This window comes from Orussus abietinus, unplaced genomic scaffold (assembly GCF_000612105.2).
Source record: "Orussus abietinus isolate OABI.00-Male unplaced genomic scaffold, Oabi_2.0 scaffold73, whole genome shotgun sequence".
Lineage (NCBI taxonomy): Eukaryota > Metazoa > Arthropoda > Insecta > Hymenoptera > Orussidae > Orussus > Orussus abietinus.
The window spans coordinates 251,316-277,435 of NW_019394248.1; the positions used below are offsets into that span (position 1 = coordinate 251,316).

General features: G+C 52.1%; 1 protein-coding gene across 8 annotated transcripts in view; it reads left to right on the forward strand.

Moving 5' to 3' along the window:
- LOC105694784 (nesprin-1) overlaps positions 1–26,120 on the forward strand; it is an 84,662-nt gene that overhangs the window by 1,811 nt on the left and 56,731 nt on the right. For 5 of the 8 annotated variants that reach the window (XM_023433532.1, XM_023433542.1, XM_023433545.1 and 2 more), the window contains exons 2-24: positions 4,877–4,938; positions 5,602–5,697; positions 5,895–5,978; positions 6,053–6,145; positions 7,018–7,196; positions 7,414–7,816; positions 7,880–8,026; positions 8,148–8,688; positions 8,786–10,469; positions 10,532–10,640; positions 10,872–11,913; positions 12,158–17,698; positions 18,190–18,478; positions 18,626–19,145; positions 19,232–19,680; positions 19,744–19,939; positions 20,110–20,184; positions 20,984–21,136; positions 21,216–21,871; positions 21,946–23,537; positions 23,595–24,906; positions 24,979–25,342; positions 25,428–26,036. In XM_023433532.1, coding sequence (XP_023289300.1) covers positions 4,877–4,938; positions 5,602–5,697; positions 5,895–5,978; positions 6,053–6,145; positions 7,018–7,196; positions 7,414–7,816; positions 7,880–8,026; positions 8,148–8,688; positions 8,786–10,469; positions 10,532–10,640; positions 10,872–11,913; positions 12,158–17,698; positions 18,190–18,478; positions 18,626–19,145; positions 19,232–19,680; positions 19,744–19,939; positions 20,110–20,184; positions 20,984–21,136; positions 21,216–21,871; positions 21,946–23,537; positions 23,595–24,906; positions 24,979–25,342; positions 25,428–26,036 — 16,196 coding nt within the window. Of the gene's footprint in view, positions 1–4,876; positions 4,939–5,601; positions 5,698–5,894; positions 5,979–6,052; positions 6,146–7,017; positions 7,197–7,413; positions 7,817–7,879; positions 8,027–8,147; positions 8,689–8,785; positions 10,470–10,531; positions 10,641–10,703; positions 10,756–10,871; positions 11,914–12,157; positions 17,699–18,189; positions 18,479–18,625; positions 19,146–19,231; positions 19,681–19,743; positions 19,940–20,109; positions 20,185–20,983; positions 21,137–21,215; positions 21,872–21,945; positions 23,538–23,594; positions 24,907–24,978; positions 25,343–25,427; positions 26,037–26,120 lie in introns of those variants that run through there. The other 3 variants (XM_023433534.1, XM_012415810.2, XM_023433544.1) reach the window with 2 other exon arrangements.

Below are 26,120 nucleotides of genomic sequence, written 5' to 3' on the forward strand. Positions count from 1 at the left end.
TGACACCCGTGAGATTTTATTTTTTATGCGATATTTAAGAAATGCCGCAAGGACAAAAACCAATACTTAACGAGATACAAAATAATGACGTTTGAAAAAGAAAAGTAAATGGCGTAAATTGAGGGGGGCTGTAATTATATGCAAAGGGGGAAAGAAAATATGTCCCCGAGATTATGGGGGAATTTCGCATTTTTCTGGGCATTGTTGGCGTTAAATGCCGAGTCGCGCCTACGTAAGCGTTAAGCACTCGAATAGTTAATGGTGACGTTATAGCGGGTGCCGGTTCAAGGCTGCCTCTCTTTCCCTCTCTTCGGCGAGTCGGCTGGTTCTCTCTCTCCCTTCGTTCAACGGCGAGCCGTCTCTCCTTCCTCGTCCCTCGCTGGTCCTCATTTTCTTCCTCCTTTTTACGCCGGCCCAACTCGCTCCGTTGCGCGTTCCCTTATGCAGGCGCTTTAAATGCGCGCCAGACGTCGCGACGCAACTTATGCGTCGCTTACGCAGCCTGCCAATGGGACAATTAAATATTTCGGGGAGTTGGGTTGCACCCTGAGGAAGAAAAAATTCATGGAACCGAAGAGACGTTCCTTTGAAACGTTTATCCTAGATTCTTATAAAAAACACCTCGCACCTTAACTGGGAAGAAAAATTTCATTCAACTAATGAGATATTTCGTTTAGTCAAATTGGATGCAAATGGTTCTTAGGAACGAGGGGAATTTATTTTTCAGTTTATTCCAGTGAAATAATTATTCCTTGAATTAATAGAATATTTCTTTGGTGTTGTTCAATTAAACGTGTCCGCGGCTCGATGAAGTTTCGGTCTCTGGGGGTGTTTTCCGAGTAATGGCGGATCCCCAGGTTTGAATGGACCTCGATCGATGGATTCTTTTCCATCTCCTCGGTCGGGGTCCTGCTTTTAATGTTTACACCAGCAGGCAGGTCGACGGCAGGTGAACTCCTGGTTGCATGACGTGCCTCCACTCGGCATGACTCCATCCACGCGAGCGTACACGCTCGGCCAACATGCGAGACCGCCTCTCCGTCGACGTCCTGCAACAACCAATTACCAACTAATTACGAAACAATCCCAAGTACAAATATCAGAGGAGTTGCGGTCCCGGGGCACGCGGAAGAACATTCGGTCGGATCGATACAACTTTTCTTGGTTTAATCGCAGAATGTCGATATTATATGAAGTTTCGCTCATCTTGGGGAGGGAATTCGGAGTCCTCGGAAAGAAGCTACCTCGTGGACCTCCTCCGATCTCTCGCTAGTTCTTTCCGTTGATAATTCGAGGACGAGTCCCGAGACTGGGAAAGGTTATCGCCGCGTTTAATGTCAAGGCCGCATTCGTCCGCTGCGTAATCCGCTGCCTACATTTCGCTCGCTCGAGCCGAACGATCGTTATAAGAGTCTTTCCTACCAATCTCTTGATTCGAGCTCGGATCGTTAGTGTAGAAATTAACCGATCTCTCCTGTCGATCGGGGTAATTTAATTGGGTAATTTCCTCTTTTTCCGTGTTTTTCCTGCATTTTAATGTAAGCCAGGTAGGGGAGATAATTGTAAGAAATCCAATATGGCGGTGCCGTAGATGCGTGATACATGAAAATGGAATTAAGGCAGTACTCGTGAAGGGAAAGTATACTACGTCGGTTTATCGCCAGTGGTCAGTATCGATCCCTCCACCGCGTACACAAAGAAAGATTCCTCCTGGCCTTTGTCCTTCGACGAGTACGCAGGCGTGGGGACACTTCTAATTTCCGTCGCTTTCCGGAGGAACCCATATCGTATTTTTTTTTATTTTTTATTCGCGTTCTTCATCTCCACGTGCCGTTGCTCCAAATTATTCGGTACACCCAGTTTGGAGGAAGGTTTTACGATAATTCTGAACTTTTACGTCTCGATCGGCGCGGATGTAGATTGATAAAGAAATATTAGATTCGTCACGCCTATCATCTACCTCGGCATGAATTCGATATATCCCAGGTTTCTAAAAAAATTCAACCCGTCCCGGTAGACCGCATCTCGCCAAGATCGATATGACGTCCACGAAATTATCCGCAGAACGTTCCATTTCTCCGGAGTTAATAGATATGTAGTTTGTACGTAATTATTATTTATTTGGTAGTTTTTTAAAAAAGGGCCTTTTTTCCTTTGTTAAGAAATTTTTTTACGAATTGAAATCGTCGGTTTATTTGACGGTGTCGAAGATGTTCGAGACCACCTTACGTAAAATGAAGGGGGAGACCTCAGAGAGGGAAAAAAGAGACTCTCGATCAGACTCGTCTGGCCGCCTCGAAAAGATCGAGTCTGACCTCATCCTCGAGATCTTGTCCCACTTGGTCGGCGCGTCCGCCTTTCGTCCGCCCCGCTTTCCTCGGTCTGCGGGAAAGACCTTGGGTCGGGACGGCGGAAACCCACGTCGTTAGGATGTGGATTTATGTCGAAATACGCTGCCGTAATGTCAAGAATCTGCCTGAAATTAAAATAATTCGGGGGTCACTCGTTCTACTCCGTTTTTCGTCACTTTTGAGGAGTTCATCTCATTTCTCTCCGAGCTGGGTGTCCCGAATTGAATGTCAATTAAATTAAAAAAAAATTAAATGTCAGACCATAGTGTTCGTATAAAAACGTAATTTATGAACAAGTCGAAATCTGGCGTCGTAATTACAATTTGCCTAAAAATAAAAACGACGTCGACGTTTCGTGCGTTACCTGTGTGCTCCATTTTTCTCTCCGGTGCCGAGGTTAAGTCGGGACTCCTAAAGTGCGATTCCGGAAATCGTCGGAGTCGTTACCGTCGTTACCGTTCTAACGCCAGCACGCCGTGCCGTGACGTTTGCGGGGACGCTGCGGAAACGTCACGGAACCGAGTCACGAGACCCGACGAGGGTCGGATTTATGCAACGTGTCGTGCGCTTTCTGTGCCCCATGGGCGGAAATACGTAACGGCGACGCTTCCGAAGAACGCTCGGTGCCATGGCACCGCCGAGCCATTTCCCTCGACGGGGATTAATCGAAGCAACCGCGGAAGATACCGGGCGGATCGGCCGCACGCGATTTCATCCCTCGGAGCCCGTCCGCCGCAAGTAAGGCCATCGAAAGGGCTCGATCGATCGCAAATTGAAGCTTCCGCTTCCAGATTCCAGGCTGTTCTCTTCTCCCTAAGGAGTCTTCTATTTCTATTCTACCGATTGACCGAGAAAGATTTTTTTTATCAGTTATTATTTTTTTTCCACGCTTTTTCATTTTACCAGGGGAGGGATGGCATGTCCTTTTCTCCTTTCTAAGAGGCTTTCTCTTTATATTCTACCAATTTATTGAGGAAAATTCGTTTTTACCGAATTACTATTCTTTTTTTTTTTTGGCACGTTTGTTTTATCGTCATCGGGGAAGGACGACTCTCCTTCGGGATCCGCGCGGTGCTGGAAGATTCGCATTCGACTCGGGGATTCCGGGAGTCGCGAGCTCGCCTCGGCAAAAATAAATCTCCCGGACACGGGGAAAATGGGGGTGGAAATGGGAGACTGCGTTAAAAATACGCATTTGGGCGACGCCCGGGGCGAGGACCCTGCGAGGCGTTCGAAAGACCAGGGCAGAAAGAAAAATGATTGATCGAGGAAAACGGCCGGACAAGTGACCCCCGAAACTACTTGTTAATTTCGGGAAAACCTTTAGTACGACAACGGGTTTAGCGATAAATCCGCATTTCTGACAAGGTGGGGGAATGGGGAGGAAACGCGAGGTTACGTTACTAAATACGCCTTTAGGCGAGATGCACGGCGAAGCGCAGAAGACGAGAGAGGTCGAGATCGAGTGCAAGAAAAAGAAAGATAAATAATTGCAACCGAGTCGCGTCCCACTTCGTTTTCCAGCCTCCACCGGCTGTCCTTCTATTTTCAGGGGCCGTAAATAAATCCCTGCCGTTAATCTCGCCTTCCTCTTTTCCCTGAGTCCCGGCGTCCATTTTGGCGCCCGACTACGCCTTTGCGAAAAATCCCGAGAAAAATCGCACGTCTCCCTCCCGAGAGATCGATACGCAGTTTCGAAGGAAATCTCGCAAGGCGACCTCGAGATTTTCATCCTTAATCGATCCGATTACTCCGTCCGATCGATTATCCGATGACGCGATCACAGATCCCGATTCACCTTGCTGCCGTACTCGATGACGATCGGTGGAAAACCAGTCCCTGAAATCCGATCGTCGAGTTGGATCCACGCGCGATCTCGATGACACAATCGCTCGGAGGTCGAACCTCGTTCTAGAATCTCGAAGTTATCCTCGCCCGTTTGGTCGTTCCTATTATTTAACGGGTGAAAAAATAATCAATTGTTAACGCGACGTCGTTTTTCCGAGAGCTCGTCATTTTTCTTTTTTTTTTTTTGGCATCTCTTCAATCAATCGTGTATCGAGTATTTCGAAATTATGCCACATGCCCTATTCCATCTTCCTGGGAAATTATTAGGACATATTGTGAGGATGCTTTTTTCCTTTTTTTTTTTCAAAATCCAAGTCAAGGAATTTTTTGGGGCCGTTAAAGTTGTTTAAACCGCGCTTCGTCGCGCAATGGCGCCCGCAAAAGTTGCTGCACGTTCAATTGCGTAACGTTGTTTGTATGCGCGGGCACAACGGGCATTTTGCGAGTACGCGTTTATTAAGTCTCCCGGTGGGACCGAGTACGTGGCAAGAGCGATTCACACGAGTTCGCGTTACGAGAACGTTGACGACAGTTTTAAAAATAAAATCCCTAGCGAGCGTCTCTTGCCACCTCTTGACATCATCCGCCTTCCCGGAATTGGACGCGCCGATCGAAACGCTCGTCCGAGATGATAATTTACACCCCCCTTTGATTTATTTCTTCTCCTTATTTTCCAGACGAGCAGGAGAGAGTGCAGAAGAAGACCTTCGTGAACTGGATCAACTCTTACCTGTCGAAGGTGAGTTCTCTCGAGAAACCGGCGAGAGCTCATTTTGCAAAAGGTTCCCTTAAGGGTTGAGCCGATTCAAATAATTCCATTAAAATCGAGTATTGTATATCGAAATGTCGAAATATTTATACAGCTTTTCTCCATACTCGGTGCATCGAATAATTCTCAAACTTCAACACGTGGAGGTTGTAATGGAACTCGCGAAATTTCATTTGACAATAAAAAAAATGTTGCATTTGACTCGGGCGAGAGTGAAAAAATGAAATTTAGTGAGTTTCAAGACCTTCGTTAGGATCTCTTTAATTATGGGTTAAAGCTCCGAATTATTTGGTGCACCCAGTTTGGAGAAAAGGTACGATTAATGAGCGAATTAGCCGCACGGGGTAACACGTCGAAGTCGAGCCTCGGCAAGTTTTGACAGCAACTTGTAAAACGCTTTTGCACGCATACGTCGAATGGCGAAAAGGCGAGCATCACGACGACGTTTAGTCGGAAACTTGGGAACTCGGGTGCACTCGGTGCCTGGTTCTCCATCGGGCTGAACTTCCGTTTCTCTTCAGGGTTTCGTCCGAGACAAAGGCTAATTCCCCTGCACGAAGTAATCCCCGAAACCACGACTTCGTTATGTATTAAATCACGAAGTAAGAAGTTGCGCAAACGCATTTTTTACAGAGAGTTCCACCTCTTCGAGTGGACGACTTGATCGACGACCTTAAAGATGGGACCCGCCTCCTTGCGCTGCTCGAGGTGTTGTCCGGCGAGAAATTGGTATTTTTTCCCCTTAATTGATCCTGCGATTAAGGCGGTACCCAAGTGGCATCCTTGAACTGGATGTACTAAATCATATTGAATTTTATCACACACATACATGGTCATAAACGAGACCGCCACTTTCATATCGCCTTAAGGTGGGATGAAAGGTGCCTCGAACGATACATCCAATAACCAAGTCTTAAACCTTTCAGCCCTTGGAGAGGGGCCGTAACCTGAAGAGACCGCACTTCCTCAGCAACGCCAACACGGCGCTTCAATTTTTACAGGGCAAAAAAGTCAGTCGGTTTCCTCTTTCACGGAACCCGGAAGACCGAGGTAGAATGTTCATGACGAAATGAATTATTTGCAGATCAAACTGGTGAACATTAACTCATCCGACCTGGTGGACGGGCGGCCTCCGGTGGTTCTGGGTCTCATCTGGACCATCATCTTGTACTTCCAGGTACTCGTCGTCCCTCTTCTCAATCTTATATCGTAGCTGCGCAACCTAAGAGCACATGTACATCTCCGGTAGTTGCTTTCGTATATTCGACACGCGTCACGTAACGTACATCGGCACGCGTTGGATTATCGATAGGTAATCGATCGGTCACGGGCCTTCGCGAATCGAGATCTGAACCGCAGGAATTGAAAGGGACTCGACTCGCATCTGTAATGGGATTATGTATCGAATTTGGCGTACATAATCCCGTGGTTGCATTCGATTTTTCTCGATACGTCGCTTGCGGTAACTTTAAAGTTCACCCGACAAAGACTCGCCGATAATGTGACACCTCTGCTAACCGTATCTATTCCAATGAACAAGCTACGGTCGAAGGATCGAAGGAAGGTGAGTAGGTCGATCTGCGTGCAGAAAGAGGAGTGAACCGTGAGGCCCTTCTCGGGCACCTCTCGCACGTGGAAAAAAATGACACTTGCACTTTCAGCAATTTTTTAACAGAAATAATCATTCGAGATGTTGCTTTCGAAGTTACCATACGAAGTGTACACGTCTCCTGAAGCAAGTAGAATTTCTTCTCGCTCCTGTGAATCCATTTTCCGCGTGCAGTGGTCGAAAACGGCGCATCGAAAATTGGACAATAATTTCAATAAATTGCCGAACTTGACTTCATGTAGAGGCGAAGTGACAGTTCTGCAATTTGAATGGCCTGTTCTTCTTGTTACATTTACGATTACTACGAGAGGTGTCCATGAAGGCCCTCAGCTCCATCGCTTGGTCCACGCACTGCATGAACACGCGCGTAGTAAACTCTCAGTACGTGCGTTGGATATTCCCCAAATCCTGAAGGAACGACGAATCCCCTTCGTTTCTAGATCGAGGAGAACTCTAGAGCTCTGGAGTACCTGGGACAGACGTGGGGCAGCCAGAGCAGCTTAGAAAGCCTCAGCACCCAGGGCTCAGCAGCCAGCGAGCGCAGAAGACAGTCGAGCGAAAGATGGAAACAAGGAGCGCGAAAGACGCTCCTCCAATGGGTGACCAACGCCTTGCCAAAGTAAGCTCGAAGATGATTTAGATTTTTAAGGTGATACAAAAGGGACATACATGAACCATCAAAATATTATTACAATTTTTCTCAAAACTGGGTGCACCGAAACATTCGAAACTTTGATCACGGTGGCTCTAACGAAGGTCTTGAAACTCGGGAAATTTGATTTTTCGAAGAGAAAAAAAAAGAAAAAAATTGCATGAAGCATTTACGCCGATTTCAGGGACATCGGCCTCCACGTGAGGGACTTCGGCGAGAGCTGGAGGGACGGCAATGCCTTCCTGGCCATCATCGACGCCATTAAGGCGAACTTGGTCAGCATCGCTGCGATGAGGGAAGCTTCGAACAGAGCTCGCCTCGAGACGGCCTTCCAGGTGGCGGAGACCGAGCTGGGTATCGCCAGACTCCTGGACCCCGAAGACGTGGACGTTCCTCAGCCCGATGAGAAGTCCATCATGACGTATGTCGCTCAGTTCCTGCACAAGTACCCGGAGCCCAAAACCACGGGTCCGGACTCTTTCGCAGCTGTTCAAAGAGAGTACGATTCCTTGCTGGCCTGGCTCGTGGACCGAACCAGACATCTCAAACAGCTCGATGGAGCCAACGCCTTCCCACGGAGTTATCAGGTGAGGCCAGGTCCTTTAAGGCGATATGGAACTGGAACTCGTCTTACTCGATCCCTCCCTCAGGAATACACGCTGTTTAAAAACGCGGTCGAGGAGAAGGAGGTGATCTACAAGAAGCTGCAGAGCCTGGTGGACACTCCGAGTGTGATCAGCATCACTCGGGATTCATGGAAGCAGATTCAGACTCTTTGGCAGCAGATGGAGACCCTGGCGAGTTTCCCCTTTATTTAATATTTCTTTGGTTCTGTGAATGTTTATCTATTTTTTTTTTTTCGACGCGTAATCGTGGATGGAAGCCGGAATTTATTATTGAATTTATTTATTTTGTTAGATGCTGCGTTGGCTCTGGCTCCTGGACTCCTCGTTACCTGGGGAACTGGGAGAGGTGGGAAGATGGCTCGCTCGAGCGGAAGGTCTCCTCAGGTCCGACGACGACATCCCCGTGGACATGAGCGAGGAAACCGCCGGAATCATCTCGTCCAAGCTGGAGGAGCACAAGAAATTCTTTTTAGAACACACGCCGATCACCGACAAGTTTCACCGAGCAAGGAGCTCCATGTTCGCCCAACAAGTTCCTCCGGAACAGCTGGAGAACATCGCGTCGAGGTTGGCGAGCCTGCCGTCGCAGGCTTCCAAGCGTAGGATCAAGCTCAAGTTCCTGGAGCACAAATGCTGCCTCGTCGCCTTCCTCGTCCTCGTGGAGAGCAAACTCAAGAGCTGGAGCGTCAAATATGGCGTCGAGAACGAGGTCCACCAGATGCTGGAACAGTACAAGAACTTCGTCTCCAGGAACAGGATCTTCCACGAGTTCCAGAAGGCCTACTTAGACATGCAACAGGTGGTCGAGGAGTACAAACACGTCGGGGATATCGGTAGGTGCAGGAAAAAAAAAAGACACCTTTCCTGTTAGCGAAAGGACTTCATTAGCAACAGCCAAGAAAATGTAAACTACCACTTTCGATTTTTCAGATCGCGAAGAAAAACTGACCGTGGATCGATTTATGCGAGAGAGTGCAGAAAAGTGGAAGAGCGTATCGATGGACCTGAGATGCGTCCAAAGTATCCTGGAAGAGGTGGTGGCCTACTGGAGAAGGTGGACGACGGTGTCGGAAGAATTCGAGCACTGGCTCTCCCGAGCCGAGCCAGCCCTGAGCTTCCAGGAGGAAGAAAAGATGGAGTTCTTCCAGGACATCAGCGTGTGGAAGGACAAATACCAACAACTATCGGACACGGTCAGCTTCCTGATAGCCACGTCCGAGGATCGAGTCGCCCTGCGTCTCAAGGACAAATTCATGGAGCTAACCTCGAGATGGGAGCGCCTCTTCCCCGAGGCGAAACAGTACATGCACGCGGGTGACTTGCTGAGGAATCGCAAGGACTATCGCGCAGGGGTGGAGACTCTGCAAACCTGGCTGAGGAACGCCGAGACCACCCTGTCGACCACCAAGCTGACCTCGACCGAGAGGATCAAGGCCTACGGCGAGCAGCTGAAGACCCTGCACAACGAGGTCGAGGGCATCGAGGAGCTCTTCAAGAACATCAGCAAGAAGTTCCAGTCGCTGATCCAGGACCTCTCGCGAGAGGAGGTGGACAAGATGATGAACACTCTGAAGAAGGAGAAGGAAACGCTGGTCCGCGTCCGTGCCCTGATCCCGATGCAGCTGCACCTGTACCACCAGCTGTTGGTGCAGCAGGAGTCGCTGGAAGCTGGCCAGAAGGAGATCTCCACCTGGCTCGACGAGGCCGAACACCTGTTGTCCTCCATCGACCTGTCGGGCGGCAGGGACTTCGCCCTGGCGCAGTTGGACCGACACAAGGCCTTCTTTTCTAGAACCCTGTACTACAAGTCCATGTTGGAGTCCAAGAACAAAGCATTCGCCAGCATGGTCAAGTCCGTCGATGGGCATGCCAATGTCGACTCTGCAGAGGGTGGAGCCACCCTGAGGGAATTGAACGATCGCTTTGCTCACGTGGCCCAGTCCACTCAGGTCTGGGAGCAACGTCTTCAGGAAGCCGTGCGGTGCTGGACGAAATTCAGGGAATGCGAAAGGCAGATCTCGGAGTGGCTAACCACTGCCGAGGCACTCGTAAACGACAAACGCATCGACAATAGACAGTCCGTCGAGTTTCACAAGAACTTCTTCGGCAAGGTCAACGAGAAGTGGATCCAGGATCTCGTCAACGCTGGACATGATCTGAAGAACGCATTGCCTGTGGAACAGCAACCACCTATTACCGAGGCTGTGGATGTCCTCCAGAAGAGGTGGAAGGAGGTCCTCTCCTTTGCTCCTTTGCATCTGATGAGACTCGAATTCAGGCTGGACGAGGCCACGTTTTATCACTACTTGAAGGAGATCGAGGTGGAGATCAACTCCGAGCAACAGGCGCTGATCAAGAACGACGACGTCGACAGCATTCTGAGGCGCAACAAGGACTTCTTCGTCAACCGAGGGGTGGTACTCGAGGTGGAACGATGCCTTCAGACCTTGAAGAAAATTACCACGGCTTACGGCCAGCTGAAGCCGAACGACTCCAGCCTTGAAGAGGCTGCTGATCGAGCGGAACGTCAATGGGAAGACTCTGCTCAGCGTGTCGAACATCTCAGAGAACAATTACGGAGAGTGCCCGAACAATGGGCAGCTTATAGACAAAGGTGCGACGTTCGTTGTGTTCTCAAAGATAGATACTTTACTTATCTGTCCGATTTTTCTTCAGGTTCGACGACATGGTGCGGTGGATGGACCACGTCGACGACACCCTGAGGTCGATCTTGAAGGAGGTCCACACCTTGGAGGAGTTCGAAAAGGAGAAGGCAATCTTTCAGGTACTTTGACCAGCTCCTTCGATTTTACCCTAACACGTCTGCATGGGCATTTCGTGACCTCGGTTAAACCATACATGTATGTTCTTGCAACCTGGGATAGCTTCAAACGCTCACGGTAAATATCCAAGACCGTGGTTATCTTCGTATTTATTTTTATTAAATTAAGGCGTCATGAAAGTATAGACATTTTTTATGTCACCTTAAAAAAAAAGTTGGTTCCTTATTCCGCAGAAAATCTGCCGCGAAGCTGACGGCAAACGCGAGGACATGAAGTGGTTGGTGCAGACTCTGGACAGCCTAACGTCCAACAGATCCGACCATGAAGCGACGAGCGAGCAATACCAGATGGAGCAGCTAATAACTCGCTACAAGAACCTGATACCCACCATCGAGATCACGATGACGAAGACCGACATCTACTCTAAGAGCTACACTTACAGGAAGGAGGTGCGCGAGGTGTGCACCCTTCTGCGCAGAGTGCGAGAGCAGTCATCGGCGGAAGTGCCGTCAGAGAGTGCCGAGCAGCTTCAGCATGCAGTGGATCACCAGGAAAGTCGTCTAGGTCAGCTGGAACAGCAGCGAGCCAACATCGTCAGCATGCTGCAACGTGGAAAAGATCTGCTGAGAGACCAACACGCGCCGACATTCGTGTCCAGCGAGGTCCAGCAGCTGGAGACCAACTGGAACGAGACTTACGGCCAGAGCATCGAAGTGCTGAAGACCCTGAAGCAGTCCCAGAAGCTGTGGACCAGCTACCAGCAGCAGAAGGAGGAGATCCTGAGACTGGTCGAGGAAGCCGACGACGAGCTGAGAAGAGCGGAGGCAGGATACTGCAACGTGGCCAGGATCGCCGAAGACCTAAGAGGCAAGCAAGAACTCGGGGAGTCCCTGAAGAAAGCCGCCGAGCAGATGACGAAGAAGCTGCGCGACATCCACGGCAGCTTGTCGCAGGTGACCACCCCGGAGAGGAGGACCATCCTGGAAAGGGAGGTCATTGAAACTGAGAAGAAACTCCATTATACGATGGAGACGGTGAACGAACGCGTGGTGCATCTTCGGGAGTACAGCTGCAGGTGCTCCGATTTCCAGTCCAAGATGGAGGACCTTCGACACTGGGCCAAGCAGAGTGCCCCGAGGACGATCTCCGACATTCAGGACTCTTCGACCTCCCCCGAAGAGAGGGTCCGTAGGACGGAGCTTTTGCAGAAGGAGATACACGAGAAGACCACCGTGCTGAGAATAATCGAAGAGGAGTCTCGCAGTCTCGTGAAAGGTGAATAGAATCCTTAAGGGGATGTGAAAGTGGCATCCGAAGAGTCAATCGCTCGTTAAACCTTTCTCCGAATAGTATACGTTGAATCGTTCGGAGGAAAGTTTAAAATTATTTTTACATTTTATACGTATCTATGAATAACCCTTTCGTATCACCTTAAATGACTCGGCGCCGCCAGAAGACTTTTAACGAACATCTCCACGGTTTCACGGCAGCAATGTTGACGGATTTCTTGAATTTTCAGACGAAGGCCACGTGGAGTCGAGGCAGCTGCGCGAGACGATCAGGGAGCTGCAAAAGGAAGTGGAGGCACTTAACCAAAACGTCGACACTCAGCGCGATCGGGCAAGCCGAAACTTAGCGACGTGGAAGGAATACAACGCAGGTATACAAAAGCTGAAGCCCTGGATCGAGCAAGCCGAGTCGAAGGCTGCATCCCTAGGTTCCAAACCCTCAACCCTACCTCAGGCAATCGAACTGCTGGAAACAGCCAGAGCATTTGAGAGACAGTGCGAGGAGCATCTCCCCCGGGTGCAGGAATTATCGACAGTCAGTCATCGAATCGAGGGGAGAACCGCGGCAGCGGACGAGGTGGACGTGGTCCACACCCGTTGGAACGCGATCCACGACGTGGCGACGCAAACGACGACGAAACTGGAGAAGCTGGTGTACACCTGGAACGGCTTCGAGAAGGATGCGGCGGAGTTCAGCACCTGGTTGGCCACCAGCGAGAAAACGTCCTTGAAAGAGCCGAACGTCCAGACTCCAGAGACGGCGAAGCTGGAAAGGGAGCTGGCCCAATTGAAGGACTTCAACAAAGAGATCTCCGATCGCCAGGCGCAGCTCATCACCCTGACTCAGGTGTCCGACCAGGTGAGCCACGGTTTGGCCCTGGAAGGAGCATCGAGTCTGAAGGGTCGAGTCGCAGAGATGAAGACCCGGGTCGGCAAGCTAGCGGACGTGGTGAGACAACACATCAACCGCGTGGCCGATGCCCTCCTGGCTAGACAAGAATTCCAGATGAAGATCAACGACTTCGAGAACTGGATGGCCGGACTCAAGGCCAACGTGGCCGAGATCGGGGAAGTTGGGGTCGACGACGTGGACGCCAACCTCCAAGCTGTGCACGCGTACCTTCAGGAGCACTCCGAAAAGCAGCCGACCTTCACCGCGATTTACGGGGAGGTGAAGCAATTGTCGGCTTCGGGTTCCCCCCAGGAGGCCGCAGCCCTGGACGAGATCTATTCCTCTCTGGCCAGGAAGTACAAGTCGCTGGAGGACGACCTGAGGGAGAAGAAAAAAGGCCTGGAGAAGTGGGCCGAGTTGCTCAGCTGGCATAACGAGACTGGTGCCCAGCTGGGTCACAGCAAGTACCAGTCGGAAGCCCGCAAGCCAACTGTCGCTGATCTGGGGAAGCTCTCCAGCGAGCTGGACACCGTCTGCACCAGGATCAACTCCTGGAAGGAGCAGATCCCCCTGGTGGATGGGACTTTGGACGTCCACGTGCGCGACAAGGCTGGCAGACCACTGACCGCTTCGGCTTTGGTTAACGAGTTGGAGACCAAGGCCACCCAGCTGAGAGCAGAGTTCTCCAGCCAGAAGGACAAGCTGGAGAGCCTGGGAGCTCGCTGGGACCATTTCAGGAAGCTGCACTCCACGATCACGGAAGAGATCATCGGAACGCAAACTCGACTTCAGGAGGTCACCTGCAGCGTGGATACTTGTTCGCAGTTGGCACCAGCTATTGAGAAGTTGGACGATCTCCTGGAAGACCACCAGAGAAGGGAGCCTGAGAAAGACACCTTACACAGAGAAGGTAGCGCGCTGATGAAGGAGGACCAGAGATCCGTCACCAACATCCAGGTCGTCCTCTCTTCCGTGGACGGAAACTGGGAGAAGGTCAACGAGATGATCCAGGAACAGAGGAAAAAGTACGCGGAGATGGACTCCAACTGGAAGCAGTACCAGGAGGCGAGGGAGAAGCTGATCAAGTTCGTCGAAGAGTCCAACAGCTTGTGCCAAACGCAAAGAGAAGTACCCAACGACGCGACCCAGGCGAACGTCATCCTGGACAAGTCTAAGAGGGCAGGAGAGACCCTGAAGAAGGGGAAGCAGTACTTGGAGAAGATGGACGCGAAGGCGCAGCAGCTGATCAAGGAGGCTTCCTTGATGCCTAACTTTAAGTCCGTGTCCATCGAGGAAGACCTCGCCAGGGCACGTCAGAGGTACCAGGACGCGTGCTCGAACGTCCTCGAGGGGACCAGAGTCTACGAGACGCAGGTAATCGTTTGGAAGCAGATAGACGACACCAAGTACGAGCTCACCAGGTGGCTGAGCGACACGAACGAAGCCCTCTCGGCGGCATGCGAGCGTCTATCCGATGCCGAAAACGGTCAAGCCAGGTTGACGAAGTACCACGAAGAGCTGCCGGCTCATCAGCTACTTCGGGAAGGGATAGCCTCGAAGACTAGGCAGCTGGTGGAGCTGAATGACAATGCCGACATTCCCACTCTCAAGTCTCTGAACGATCTGCTCGATGACCAGTTCAAGGTGGTGAACGATTCCGCGGAGAAACTGGAATCGCTCACCTCCGGCTTCAACAGGAAGGACAAAGCCGTTCGCCAGGAGCTGAAGAAGTGCGGCGACCACATCTCGAAGATCCGAGAGGACATCGTCAGGTGCGACGACTTGACCGGGGACAACTCGAAGATCCTGAGCAGGATCAACCGGTGTCGAGAGCTGAAGAGCGAGCTGGAGAGGTGCGACCGGGAGCTCGGCGACCTTGAAGAGAAGCTGGCGGAGATGTCCTCGGAGTATCCTGCCACGTCCAGGTCCAGCTTGCCGAAGGAGCTGCAGGCACTTCGGCTTAGAAGAGACGGAGTAGCTGGACACGCCGAGAAGGTCAGTGCCACCTTGGTGGCGTTCCTGACGAAGCTCTACCAGGAGAAGTTCCGAGGTTTCCAGAGGACGGTAGGTACCCTTACGGACAAGGTGGCCTGGTGCGAACCGGAGCAGAGCAGCGACTGCTACAACCTGGAGGTGAAAATGGCATCCCTTGCCGATGTGGAGACCGGGATCAAGGATTGCGAGCTGAAGAAGGCGGACACTGATGACGCCCTGAAGCAGTTGGAGACGATCGAGGCAGCTGAAACTACCACCAGCTTGAGAGCTGATCGCGACAAGGTCGCCTCCGACTTGGAAACCCTGAAGATCAGCTACGCCAAAATCAAGTCCCAGCTGGAACGCAACATAACTCTCTGGAAACGCTACGAGCTCACCTCCGAGAGCCTGATGTCCTGGCTGAAGGACATGGAGAACAAGATCCGTGCCGAGAACTCCGCGTTGCTGAACCTGGAGGACATCGAGAACAAAGCGACGGAGATCCTGCAGCTGCAGAAGACCGCCAAGGGATATGAAACCAAGTTCAAGGACCTCGGTGCTCTGGGAGAGGACATCGCCAAGGCTAGTCCCGAGTCCCGGGTGGTCCAGGACGTGGGGAACCTGGAGTCGCACTACTCTGCCGTCCTGAAGTTCTTGTCCACGTACTTAGAGCGGTTGGAAAAGCTGCGAGAAGGAAGGGACAGATACGCGTCCAGTAAAAAGGACGTCGAAGAGTGGCTGGAGGGTGCCGAGGGGAAGCTGAAGGCCTTCGACGAGGCCAGCGGTCCCAAGCCCATCAGCTTCTACCAGTCTCGTCTGAAGCAATTGAAGGCCTTCGGGGACGATCGAGAAAAGGGCCAGGCACTTTTGAATAAGACTGCGGAGATCGGGGAAGCCCTTTACGTCCGAGTCACTCCGGAAAACCGGGAGACCATCAGGACGGAGATGAGGAACCTGCGAGGGCGGGTGGACGCCCTCGCTGACAGAGCCAACGCCATCTACAAGAAGATAGAGAGCGACATGATGCACAGGTCGTCCTTCGAGGACAAGTACACCCAGGTGAGACAATGGGTCATCGACGCCAGGACCAAGCTAGGAGACAAACAGGATCTGCTGCCGACCCTGCAGGAGAAGAAGCTGGCGTTGAGGTCCTACCGCGCCATCGCTCAGGACGTCGGCGTCCACAGGAACGTGCTTCGCCAACTTCAGGATCGCCTTGGCACGGTTCCCGATGACGAAGCTACGGAGATGCTGACCAGCGTGATCGAGGCCTACGACAAGCTGTCCCAGGACGTGGAAGGCAGAATCAGCGTGGCGGAGAAGCACGTGGCCAACCATGAAGCGTACCTGCAGACCCTGGAGAAGACTCGCGACTGGATCGGCACGATTGCCAACGAGGCTGCTCCAGTGATAGAAGACCTGGCCTTCGACAGGGAGACCATCAAGAGCAAGGTGGGCCTGATAGAGAACATCCTTCAGCAGAAGGAAGAGGCGGAGAGGATCCTGGAAGACTGCAACGGGCAGCTGAACATCATCCTGGAGCAGACCTCGCTTCCTGGGCACCCAGCGTTGCTGAAGGGCTACGAGGAGCAAAAGAGGGTGTGGGAGGAGTTCCTGAAGACGTGCCAGGAAGCGAAGGAGAAGCTGGACCGCCTCTTCGATCAGTGGACCGAATTCGAGAAGCTGGTGGAGTCCTTGGAAACCTGGACGAAGCGGATGGAGTCGAGCGTGAAGGACCAGAGTCTGAAGAGCACCGAGGCGGCGAAGAGGGAGCACCTGCAGAAGCTGAAGAATCTGGAGAAGGAGATCTCCGCCAAGAACTCTACGTTCAACGACGCCATCAGGATGAGCCAGAGCTCCGAGGCGGAGTCCGACCTAGCGACCAGGGTCTCTCGACAGGCCACGAAGTACCAGGCCATCAGGAACCAAGCCAAGGAAGCCGTGGCCAGGTATGAACAGTTCGTCAAGGAACACGCGACCTTCAACGAGAGGTACAACGAGTTGCTGAAGTGGATCACGGACGTAGCCGCGGAGCTGAACACCCACAGCGAGATCGTCGGCGACCTGGCGGTGCTGCAGAGCAGACAGAAGACGATCCGCGACCTGGGTAACGCGAGAACGAAGGAAAACGTCCGTTTCGAGGCGGTGATCGACCTGGGGGAGAAGCTCTACGCCCACACCTCGCCGGAGGGTCGCGAGATCGTGCGGCAGCTCCTCAGGAATCTGAGAACGGCCTGGGACGCGTTCTCCGAGGACCTGCAGACAGCCACCCAGAAGCTGGACCAGTGTCTGACGCAGTTTGCCGAGTTCTCCCTGTCCCAGGAACAGCTGACGGCCTGGTTGCGCGACGTGGAGCGGGCGATGCACCAGCACACCGAGCTGAAGTCGTCGCTCGAGGAGAAGAGGGCGCAGCTGCAGAACCACAAGATCATGCACCAGGAGATCACGTCCCACAGGGCGCTGGTGGAGGCCGTCTGCGACAAGGCGCAGCAGCTGGTGGACCAGACCAAGGACACCTCACTGAACGTGTACCTGCAGTCCATCAAGCAACTCTTCCTCAACATCGTGGCCAAGTCGCAGGACCTCCTGGACAACCTGGAGAGCTGCGTCGAGAAGCACAACGAGTTCAATCTGCGTTGCAAGTGCTTCGTAGATTGGCTGGGGACGGAACGCGACAAGCTGGCCGACTGCAACGACGTCGCCGGGGAGAGGTCGGAGATCTCCAGGAGGCTGGCCACCTTGGGCCTTCTGGGGGACGCCCGGGCCCAGGGGGCTGAGTCCCTCTCGAAATTGAAAGAGCTGGCGGCGGAAGTCGCCAAAAGCACCGCGCCGAAGGGCCAGGACGCGATCGCTCGCGAAATCGCCACCCTCGAGGCTAGCCTTCGCCAGCACCTCGGCGAGATCGGTGAGTTGAGCGTCGACGACGCGAGATCGTCTTCAGGGAGGTGGAACGAATTCGGGGATCGAATTAAGGACGCCGACGAGGAGACGCTGCAGATTCTGACTTCCGGGGGGATCTGCTTCCCGGACGATGCCCACCCTCGCGAGATAACCTTTTAGTTACGAGGCATCACTGTAGTAGCTTGTGCCTGACCGACGATCTTTTTTTATAAAGCGCCAGTATAGTTGCTTCCGCCTAGTCGACGTTTTTTTTTGCCGTAGCTTACTCCTAACTAATCGTTTTTTTTTAAGAATCATTATAGTAGTTTATGCCTGACCAACGTTTTTTATGAAACGCCATTAGAATTGCTTATGCCTGATAAACGCACTATAGTGGCGCTTAAAAATCATTCCCACGCATTTAGGCGACCTACCACTGGAGAACATGGAGAACGTCGCGCGTAGGACGTCATTTTCGAGAGAAGGGAATTTTCGAAAAACTTTAATTCGTTTCAGAATCTGTGGAAACCAAGCAGAAGGCGGCGCTGAAAAAATGGCAGGAGTTCGAGGACCAGCTGGAATCTCATACGAAATGGTTCCGCACGATGGAGGCCACCTTCCGGGACCAGCAACTTCAGTCCACCCTGGAGGAGAAGGAAGCCAGGCTAAGGATGTTTAAGGAGAAACGTGAGAGCATCATCAAAAAGGAGCGCGAGATAGACGAATTCGTCGACAAGTCTCACGGATTGCTCAACTCGAGTGGGGTGGAACGCATCAAGCCCCTGATATCTCAAATCAGCAACAGGTGGATATAATTTCAACCCCTGACCCCAACCCAATTAATTCGAGTTTATTTGTGTACTCTTGGAATGAACTGTTCAAGGAAATATTTCCTTGGGTCGATGAAATTCTTTTCTCAGGGCAGAATGACGAATTTCATGTTGCTCTTCAGGTACCAGCTGCTGCATGCCCTGAGCAAGGAGGTGATCCATCGCTGCCAGAGCATCGTCGACGACCACCGAGCCTACGAGGAGAAATCCCGAGCAGTCGATGCCTGGTTGACACCTCTGGAGCAGAATTTAGCTGCCCTGAAGACGGAGGAAGTCGGTGGGAACCTGGAAGCCAGAGGAACCAGGTTACAGACCCTGCTGGCCGAGCGAGAGCAGGCAGAGCACCGTTTGGCTAGTCTCACGGCAGCTGGGGACAGGATCCTCCCGGACACGTCTGCTCAGGGTCGCGAGGTCATTCGTCAGGAATTGAGACATGCCCGAGAGAGGTGGGACAACCTGGCCGAGGGCATCCTGGAGCAGCAGAAAAAACAGGACGCCCAGTCCTTGAGATGGTCCAGCTACCGCGAGACGTTGCAGCAGATCCTTGCCTGGCTCGACACCATGGAGCGCTCCGTGAAGCAAGACTCTTCCACGGTGTGGCCGTCCGTGCAGGAGATTAGGTCTAAATTGTTGAAGAGCAAGGTAAGGAAATAAACGATCGTTCGGCATTCGTAAAGGCCCGGCTTGTTCCCTTAAGAAGGATTTTAATAATTCGTTGATATTTCCAGACGATGCATCAGGAGATTTTGGCACACAAACGAATCATCGAAGGGATCTCGGAAAAAGCGAGCGGCTTGGTGCAGGGCACTCAAGCACCCTCCGGGATCCAGGAAAAAGTCAGCTCTGTATCCAAGAGGTACGAGGAGCTGGTCGACGCCTCTCAGAAAGGAATCGGCAGTCTGGAAGCTCTCCTAGACATCTTCCAACAGTTCCAAGACCTCCAGAAGGCCTACCAGGACTACCAGAAGCACCAGTGGGAGAAGCTCTCGAACTATAACGACTATTCGGGCAACAAGACTGCTCTGCAGGCCAGGCTGGCAAAGCTCGTTGAAATTCAAGATGGCCTCAGCGAGGGCGAGGTGAAACTTAACGTCCTCAGCGAACACGTTGCCCAAAGTGCGAGGAACCTCTCGCCAAGGTCTCAAGAATCGATGGAGAGGGACCTGGCGGATCTAAAGTAAGTCCTAGTTTTCAATTGAACAGCGACGGGAGGGAATCCGGTATTAATTTCCATCTTCAGGTTCGAGAACAAGAAGTTCGCCACCGCCGTGAACGACGTGGTCAGATCCATCGAGGATCGCATCCAACAATGGACCGAATACGAGAGTTCCTTGGAACGCCTCCTGGCATGGTTGGCGGACGCCGAGACATCCTTGAAGAACTACTCCTTGAAGAACACCATAGAGGAGAAACGGGAACAGCTGGAGAGATACCAGGTGAGGAACCTTTGGTCCAGCTCCAACTTCGTTCATCTTGAGACATTAGATATGGGTAGAGTAGCGTTAGAAAAGGGTCGTAGATCGTATCGACGCGGTTTCGTAGCCCCAGCCGAGTCTTCGAGGTACTCGAGGGAACGCTGCGAACTCTATCTCATGAAATTCCCTAGGAACTGCAAAAGGTAACGGAATCTCGGAACTCGGATGTCACGGAGCTGGTGGCGCTTGGTGACCACCTCGACCAAGTAAGAGAACTCTGAGATCGGGAGAACGTGCATCATATTTCTAGCTACCTCGGCTAAATTCCGAGACCAAGGGGCAAAGTCATTAACGGGATGCTGGAATGAAGTTTTGCACTTTGACTTCACTAGATGACATCGGCTTGGCGATCGTTCATTGCATTGTGCTTCCGAGGAGCCATGGCGTTGCATAGACTTCTCGTAAGCTCGATAACGTCGAAGTCCTGATTTCGACTCGGACCCTAAAGGGGGATATTATATAGTATTATTCCTAATGTAATAATGTTACCAACATTGTTTCGATTTTTTTTTCCAAGACTATGCAACACCATGCAAATTGGAATGAGCTTCTCTGGCGATGCGAAGCTTTCCGAGCTTTTGTCGAGACCGTTCATGGGGCTTCCGACATTTTTCCATGGAGACATGCGCTGAGATGGGCCTGAAGCACTTCTTTCTCTTTTCCTTCTCATCTATCCTTTACAAAGCATTGGCAGAGATTAATTCTAACCGCATTCACGCGGGTCGAATTCGGTATTTAATTTCAACTTAATTCCTATCGACTTTAAGAATCTCTGGGGAGATCGAAGTCCCACTCGCGATCCTTTCTAGACAGATTTCGATCAGCTTCGACTTCCACTTCTGATGGTCCGACGTCTCTTGTTTGCTCTTTCGATATCGAAGCGTGTCCAACTTCATAACATACGGTTGACATTAACCTTAAGAAAGAATTGCTTCCTTCTAGACGGTTAAACCGCCTACACGATTTGAAGGAATTTTTCTCAAGATATTCACCATTTTCCCGCAGTCTCTGATCGTGAATCTGAGGCAGAATGAGGCAGAGTTCGACAAGATGAGCGACGACTCTTCGGAACTCATTCAGATCAGCGGGGAGACCAGATTCTCTGCAAGTGTCCAGCAAGTTACATCTAGGTTCCAGTCTATCCAAGCCACTGCCAAGGTAAGAGAACATCCGCCCATTCAGGAGATTAAGAAAAAATGAAAGGAACGTTTACTGTAAGTCATTCTAAATTTCTAAGGAGCTGGTGAAGAAGTGCGAACAGGCGACCGCTGATCATGCCGCATATTTGGAACGCTACAAACAGTGTTCGGAGTGGTTGACATCTGCCCAAACTCGATACCAGTCCTGCCGAGATGGAGTTTCAGGGACTCGTCAGGAGCTCGTCTCAAAACTGGACACCCTGAAGGAGCTGCTCGGCCAGCAGCCCTCGGCAACTCTCCTGGTGAACGGAACGGTGGACTCCGGTGAGAGGTTGTACCCCAGCACAGGAACGGAAGGACGAGAGATAATTCGCCAGCAGCTGCAGGACCTCCAAAAAGCCTTGGAAAGTTTATACGATGGTATCGCATCCACCGAGCGAGGGATTCAAGCCAAGATCTCAAGGTGGTCGGGTTTCGACGAGAGCAACGAGGCTTTCCAGAAATGGCTGCAAGAAGCGGAACGGCAGCTCCAATCTGAGATCGAGCTGAAGACGACGCTTGATGAGAAAAGAGCCCAGTTGCAAATCTACAGGACCTTCCTGCACGATGCCCAATCGCATCAGCAGGACCTCTTCGACCTTCGGGATAGGGCGGACAGCCTGCCCGATCGTACGGAAAAAATCGACAAGGTCCTCGGTGACTTGGCCAGAAGACATACCGCCATCTTGAAGAGAGCCGGAGGCTTTCTGGAAAGGTACGAGTAAAAATGAATACCTGAACGTATTAATCCTTTGGTAAATTTATTTATTGGTATCGGTTTGTCCCTAGGTACGAGGCCATCGTCAGCGACCACCAGCAGTATAGTAAAGCTGTCCTGGACACCCACGAATGGTTGGACGCCACCCACAATGCCGTTGATCTCTGGGGAGACGTCGAGCTAGAGCGGGTATCTCTTCACACAAATCTGGACCGATTGCAGAATCTACTTCAAAGTCTTCCAGACGACGAGCCACGCGTGCAGCAGATTCGAATCCTAGGGGAAAAGGTGCTCCCGGGTACCCTGGAGTCTGGGCAGGTGAACATCCGTTCGCAGATGGACTCTTCCCAGCAGGAATGGGAAGGTCTCGTATCGGCAGTCAAGACCACCATAGAAGCCCTGGAGAACAAGCTCCAACAATGGAACGAGTTCGAGTCCCTGAAGGAGCGTTGTCTAGCCTGGATCAGGACCACCGACACCAAGTTGCACGCCGTGGACCTGAAGCCCACCCTCGGGGAGAAGAAGGACCAGCTGGAGAAGCTAAGAGCTCTCCAGGGCGAGGTGCGCGCCAAGGAGCTGGAAATCGACGCCGTGACGGAACGCGCCCAACAATTGCACAAGAACCTCACCTCCAGGACCTGCCACGTCTCCGAGCTGGGCATAAAGTATCAGCAGATCTCCACCAAGGTGAAGGACCTCAACACCCGCTGGCAGCACTACGTCACGAGTCATCAAGAGTTCGATAGTCAATTATCGGAATGCACCAGGTGGCTGGAAGAGGTCAGGAATAAATTGGCATACTGTTCCGACCTGAGCGCCTCCTCGCAGAAGGACCTGGAGAGCAAGATGGAGATCGTCCAGGACCTGCTGCTCTACAAGGATAACGGGTTTGCCAAGGTGCAGGGTATCGTCGAGCTGGCTCAGACGGTGCTAGCGAACACTGCCCCTTCTGGACACAAAGCCATCAACGACGCCTTGACCGAGCTCCAGGAACGCTGGAGCGCCCTGGCCTCGAAGATGCTGGAGACCAAGACCAACCTGGACGACTCCATCAACAAGTGGGCTGGGCTGCTGGAGCAGGTCCAGTCGGTCAACAAGACGGTGGAGTACATGCAGACTTCCGTGGACGACATCTCTCAGTTCCAGACCACCATGTCCGAGAAGCGCTCCCAGCTGGAGAGGATAAAGGCCCTGGAGGAGAAGGTGCGCTGCGAGAACATCGAGGTGGACAGTTTGAAGGCGAAGGTCGCCGAGATGGCCGCCAGTGGCCAACAAGGTCTAGCGGCGTCTCAGGCCCAGGACATCCTGAACAAATTCGACGCGTTGTTCGAGAAGATCAAGTCCTTGCTGACCGAGAGGGAGCAGCAGTACAAGAACCACCGGCTTTACAAAGACGCCCATGACGAGCTGATCGGCTGGCTGGGCAGAGCCAGAGAGAAGGTCCCATCCATGAAGCAGAGATCCCTCAGCGACAAGCTGGCCATCGAGAACGCCGTGGTGCCTCTGGACAATCTGTTGAACAAGAAGGCTCAAGGGGAACTTCTCGTCGAGCAACTCCAGCGAACGGGTCAGGTGGTGTGCGCGAGCACCAGTCCTCAGGGTCAGGAGAACATCAGGAACGAGGTCCGGGCCCTCTCGGAGAGCTTCGAGAATCTGTTCAAAGGTGAGTTCGCGACCGATGTTCGGTCGTAGAGGGTCTTGAACGTCGTTCCTTTTCCAGATATCAAGCACCAGAAGGACCAGCTGGAGGCCACGGTGGGTCAATGGCGGGACTACAAGGACGAGTACGAGCGGCTGAGCGATTGGCTGCAGCAATTCGACATCCTCATCAAGGCCCAGAAGAACGCCCTTCTGCCCAACGTCAAGGAGAAGGAGAAGCAGCTGCAGGAGGTCAAGGAGATCCTGGAGAACCTGGTCAAGGGTCAGGAGCAGATCGACAGGTTCAACAAAACCGCTACCGGACTGCTCTCCTCGCATCTGGACACCTACGTCAACAATCAGCTGCGCCATCTGAACTCCCGGTACCAGGTCCAGGTGAACCTGGCGAAAGACGTCCTCAGCAAGGTGGAGACAAATCTCAATCAACATAGGGAATACGAGAATAATCTTGGCAAGACTCGGACCTGGATAGAAAATGCCAAACAGACCATTCGACAAGGTACCGAGGCTGCGTCCACCAGCAGCAGAGAGGAACTGCACGACAGACTCGAGCAGATCCAGGAACTCCTGAGGAGACGAGAGGAAGGCCAGAACCTCGTTCACCTGACGGTCAACTGCGGGGAAAAGGTGATGAGGAACACGCGATCTGACGGACGGGAAGAGATCAACGCCCAGCTGAAGGAGATCCAGAACGACTGGGAGCGCCTTGTGAAGAAGATCTCCACGACCAAGGTCCACCTGGAGACCAGTCTCCTCCAATGGGCAGACTATAGTTCCTCCTACTCCCAGCTTCAGCAATGGATCAACGATCGCGAGGCCAAGTTGCAGCAAGTCTGCGAGCAGAAGGTCTCCAAAGCTAGGAAAGGACTCGCTGGGCTGGGTTCCCTCGCCATCGGGGAACGAAAAGCGACCCTGAGGCAGACGAACAGCATCGTGCAGGACATCGTGGCCTTCGAGCCCATGATCCAGTCGGTCACTACGAAGGCTGAGGACCTGCGACAGGCCACCCCGGCTACGGAAATCTCCATAAAGTACGAGACTCTCAGCAAACAGGCGCAGGAGTTGTACGCCAAGCAGAAGGAAACCGTCGAGCAGCATCAGGCGTTCATAGACAGCGGGAATGAATTCGTCCAGTGGATCAGAGCCGCTAAAGAGCGGCTAGGAAAGTGTTCCGAACCGACTGGGGACAAGGAATCGCTGGCCAGCAAGATCACCCAGCTGAAGGTCCTGCAGAGCGAACTTCCCGAGGGCCAGAAGAAATTGGAGAAGGCCCTGGAAAGAGGAAATGCCGCCTGTGGCATCGCCGATGACGAGGACAAGGAGATCATCGAGGAGGAGGTCGCCCTTCTTCAGGAAGAGTACGACAATTACGTGTAAGTGGGGACGAAAGAATTAATGAAAGAACTATGTCGAAAAGAGGTTAATTCGTTTCCTTTATTTTCCAGGGAGTCTTTGAACAACACGAAGGGCTTGTTGGAGGTCGGAATAGTCAAATGGACGGAATATGAGGATCAGTTCTCCGAGGCGGCTGAGTGGCTCACCCAGACGGAAAATCTCGTCCAGACCTTTAATAAATTACAAGATAGCTTGGAAGAGAAGAAGAACGTCCTGGAACAGTTCCAGGTCCACCTGCAAACCTTGTTCGATTGGCAGAAAGAGTTGGACCGGTTGAACATGAAGGCTCAAATGTTGCTGGAGACGTGTGCCGACACGAGGATATCCAATGCTATCACGCAACTGACAACAAAATACAATGCACTGCTATCACTCGCTAAGGAGATCATGCGAAGGCTGGAACTGCATTATCAGGTAATACTTGGGAGGAGAACGTGACCCCTTTGACGGCATTTTTTGTGTTCCCTTAAATTGTTCTCACCGTTTAAAAAAATTCCAGGAGCATCAACAGCACAACACTCTCTATCAGGAGTGCCAAGACTGGATCGAGCGAACCCGAGACAAGGTGGCCGAGTGTCGAGAGATTCCTCATACCTTGACCGAGGTCAACAATAAGTTGCACACCTGCAAAGGCATTCGCCAAAGCTTGGAACAGGGTCAGAACAAGCTTCGCTACGCGTTGGAGCTGAAGGAAAAGGTGATCATGAACACCGAGCAAAACGGAGCGGCGAAGATCCAAGAGGACACGGAGAACTTGAAGGCCGACTTCGACAAGCTCATGCTGGACGTTGAAGAAGCTCGACAGCGACTTTCTCTAAGAGCCAGTGCCCTAGAAGAGCTGAACAAGATGCACCGACTGATCACCGACTGGGTCGAAGAGGTCGAGAGCAAGATCCGAGCAAAGGAACCGTACAGAGACGACCTCAGCGAGAAACGAGCCCTCCTGGAAAAATACAAGACCTTGCAGAGAGACATCCAAGGCCACCAGGAATTCGTCAACAGGTTGAAGACCCGGCTGGAAGAAGACTCGAACATCAGGAAGGGTCCCTACGAAGCTACCCTGGCGAAGTATGAGCACTTCAAGGAGGTCATCGCCGAGAAGATAGGAGTAAGTACGGTTTCCGTCGATTTTCCACGGTAAACCATTTAGTTTACGTAACATACATGGAAAAACCTGGGAAAACGCGATAAT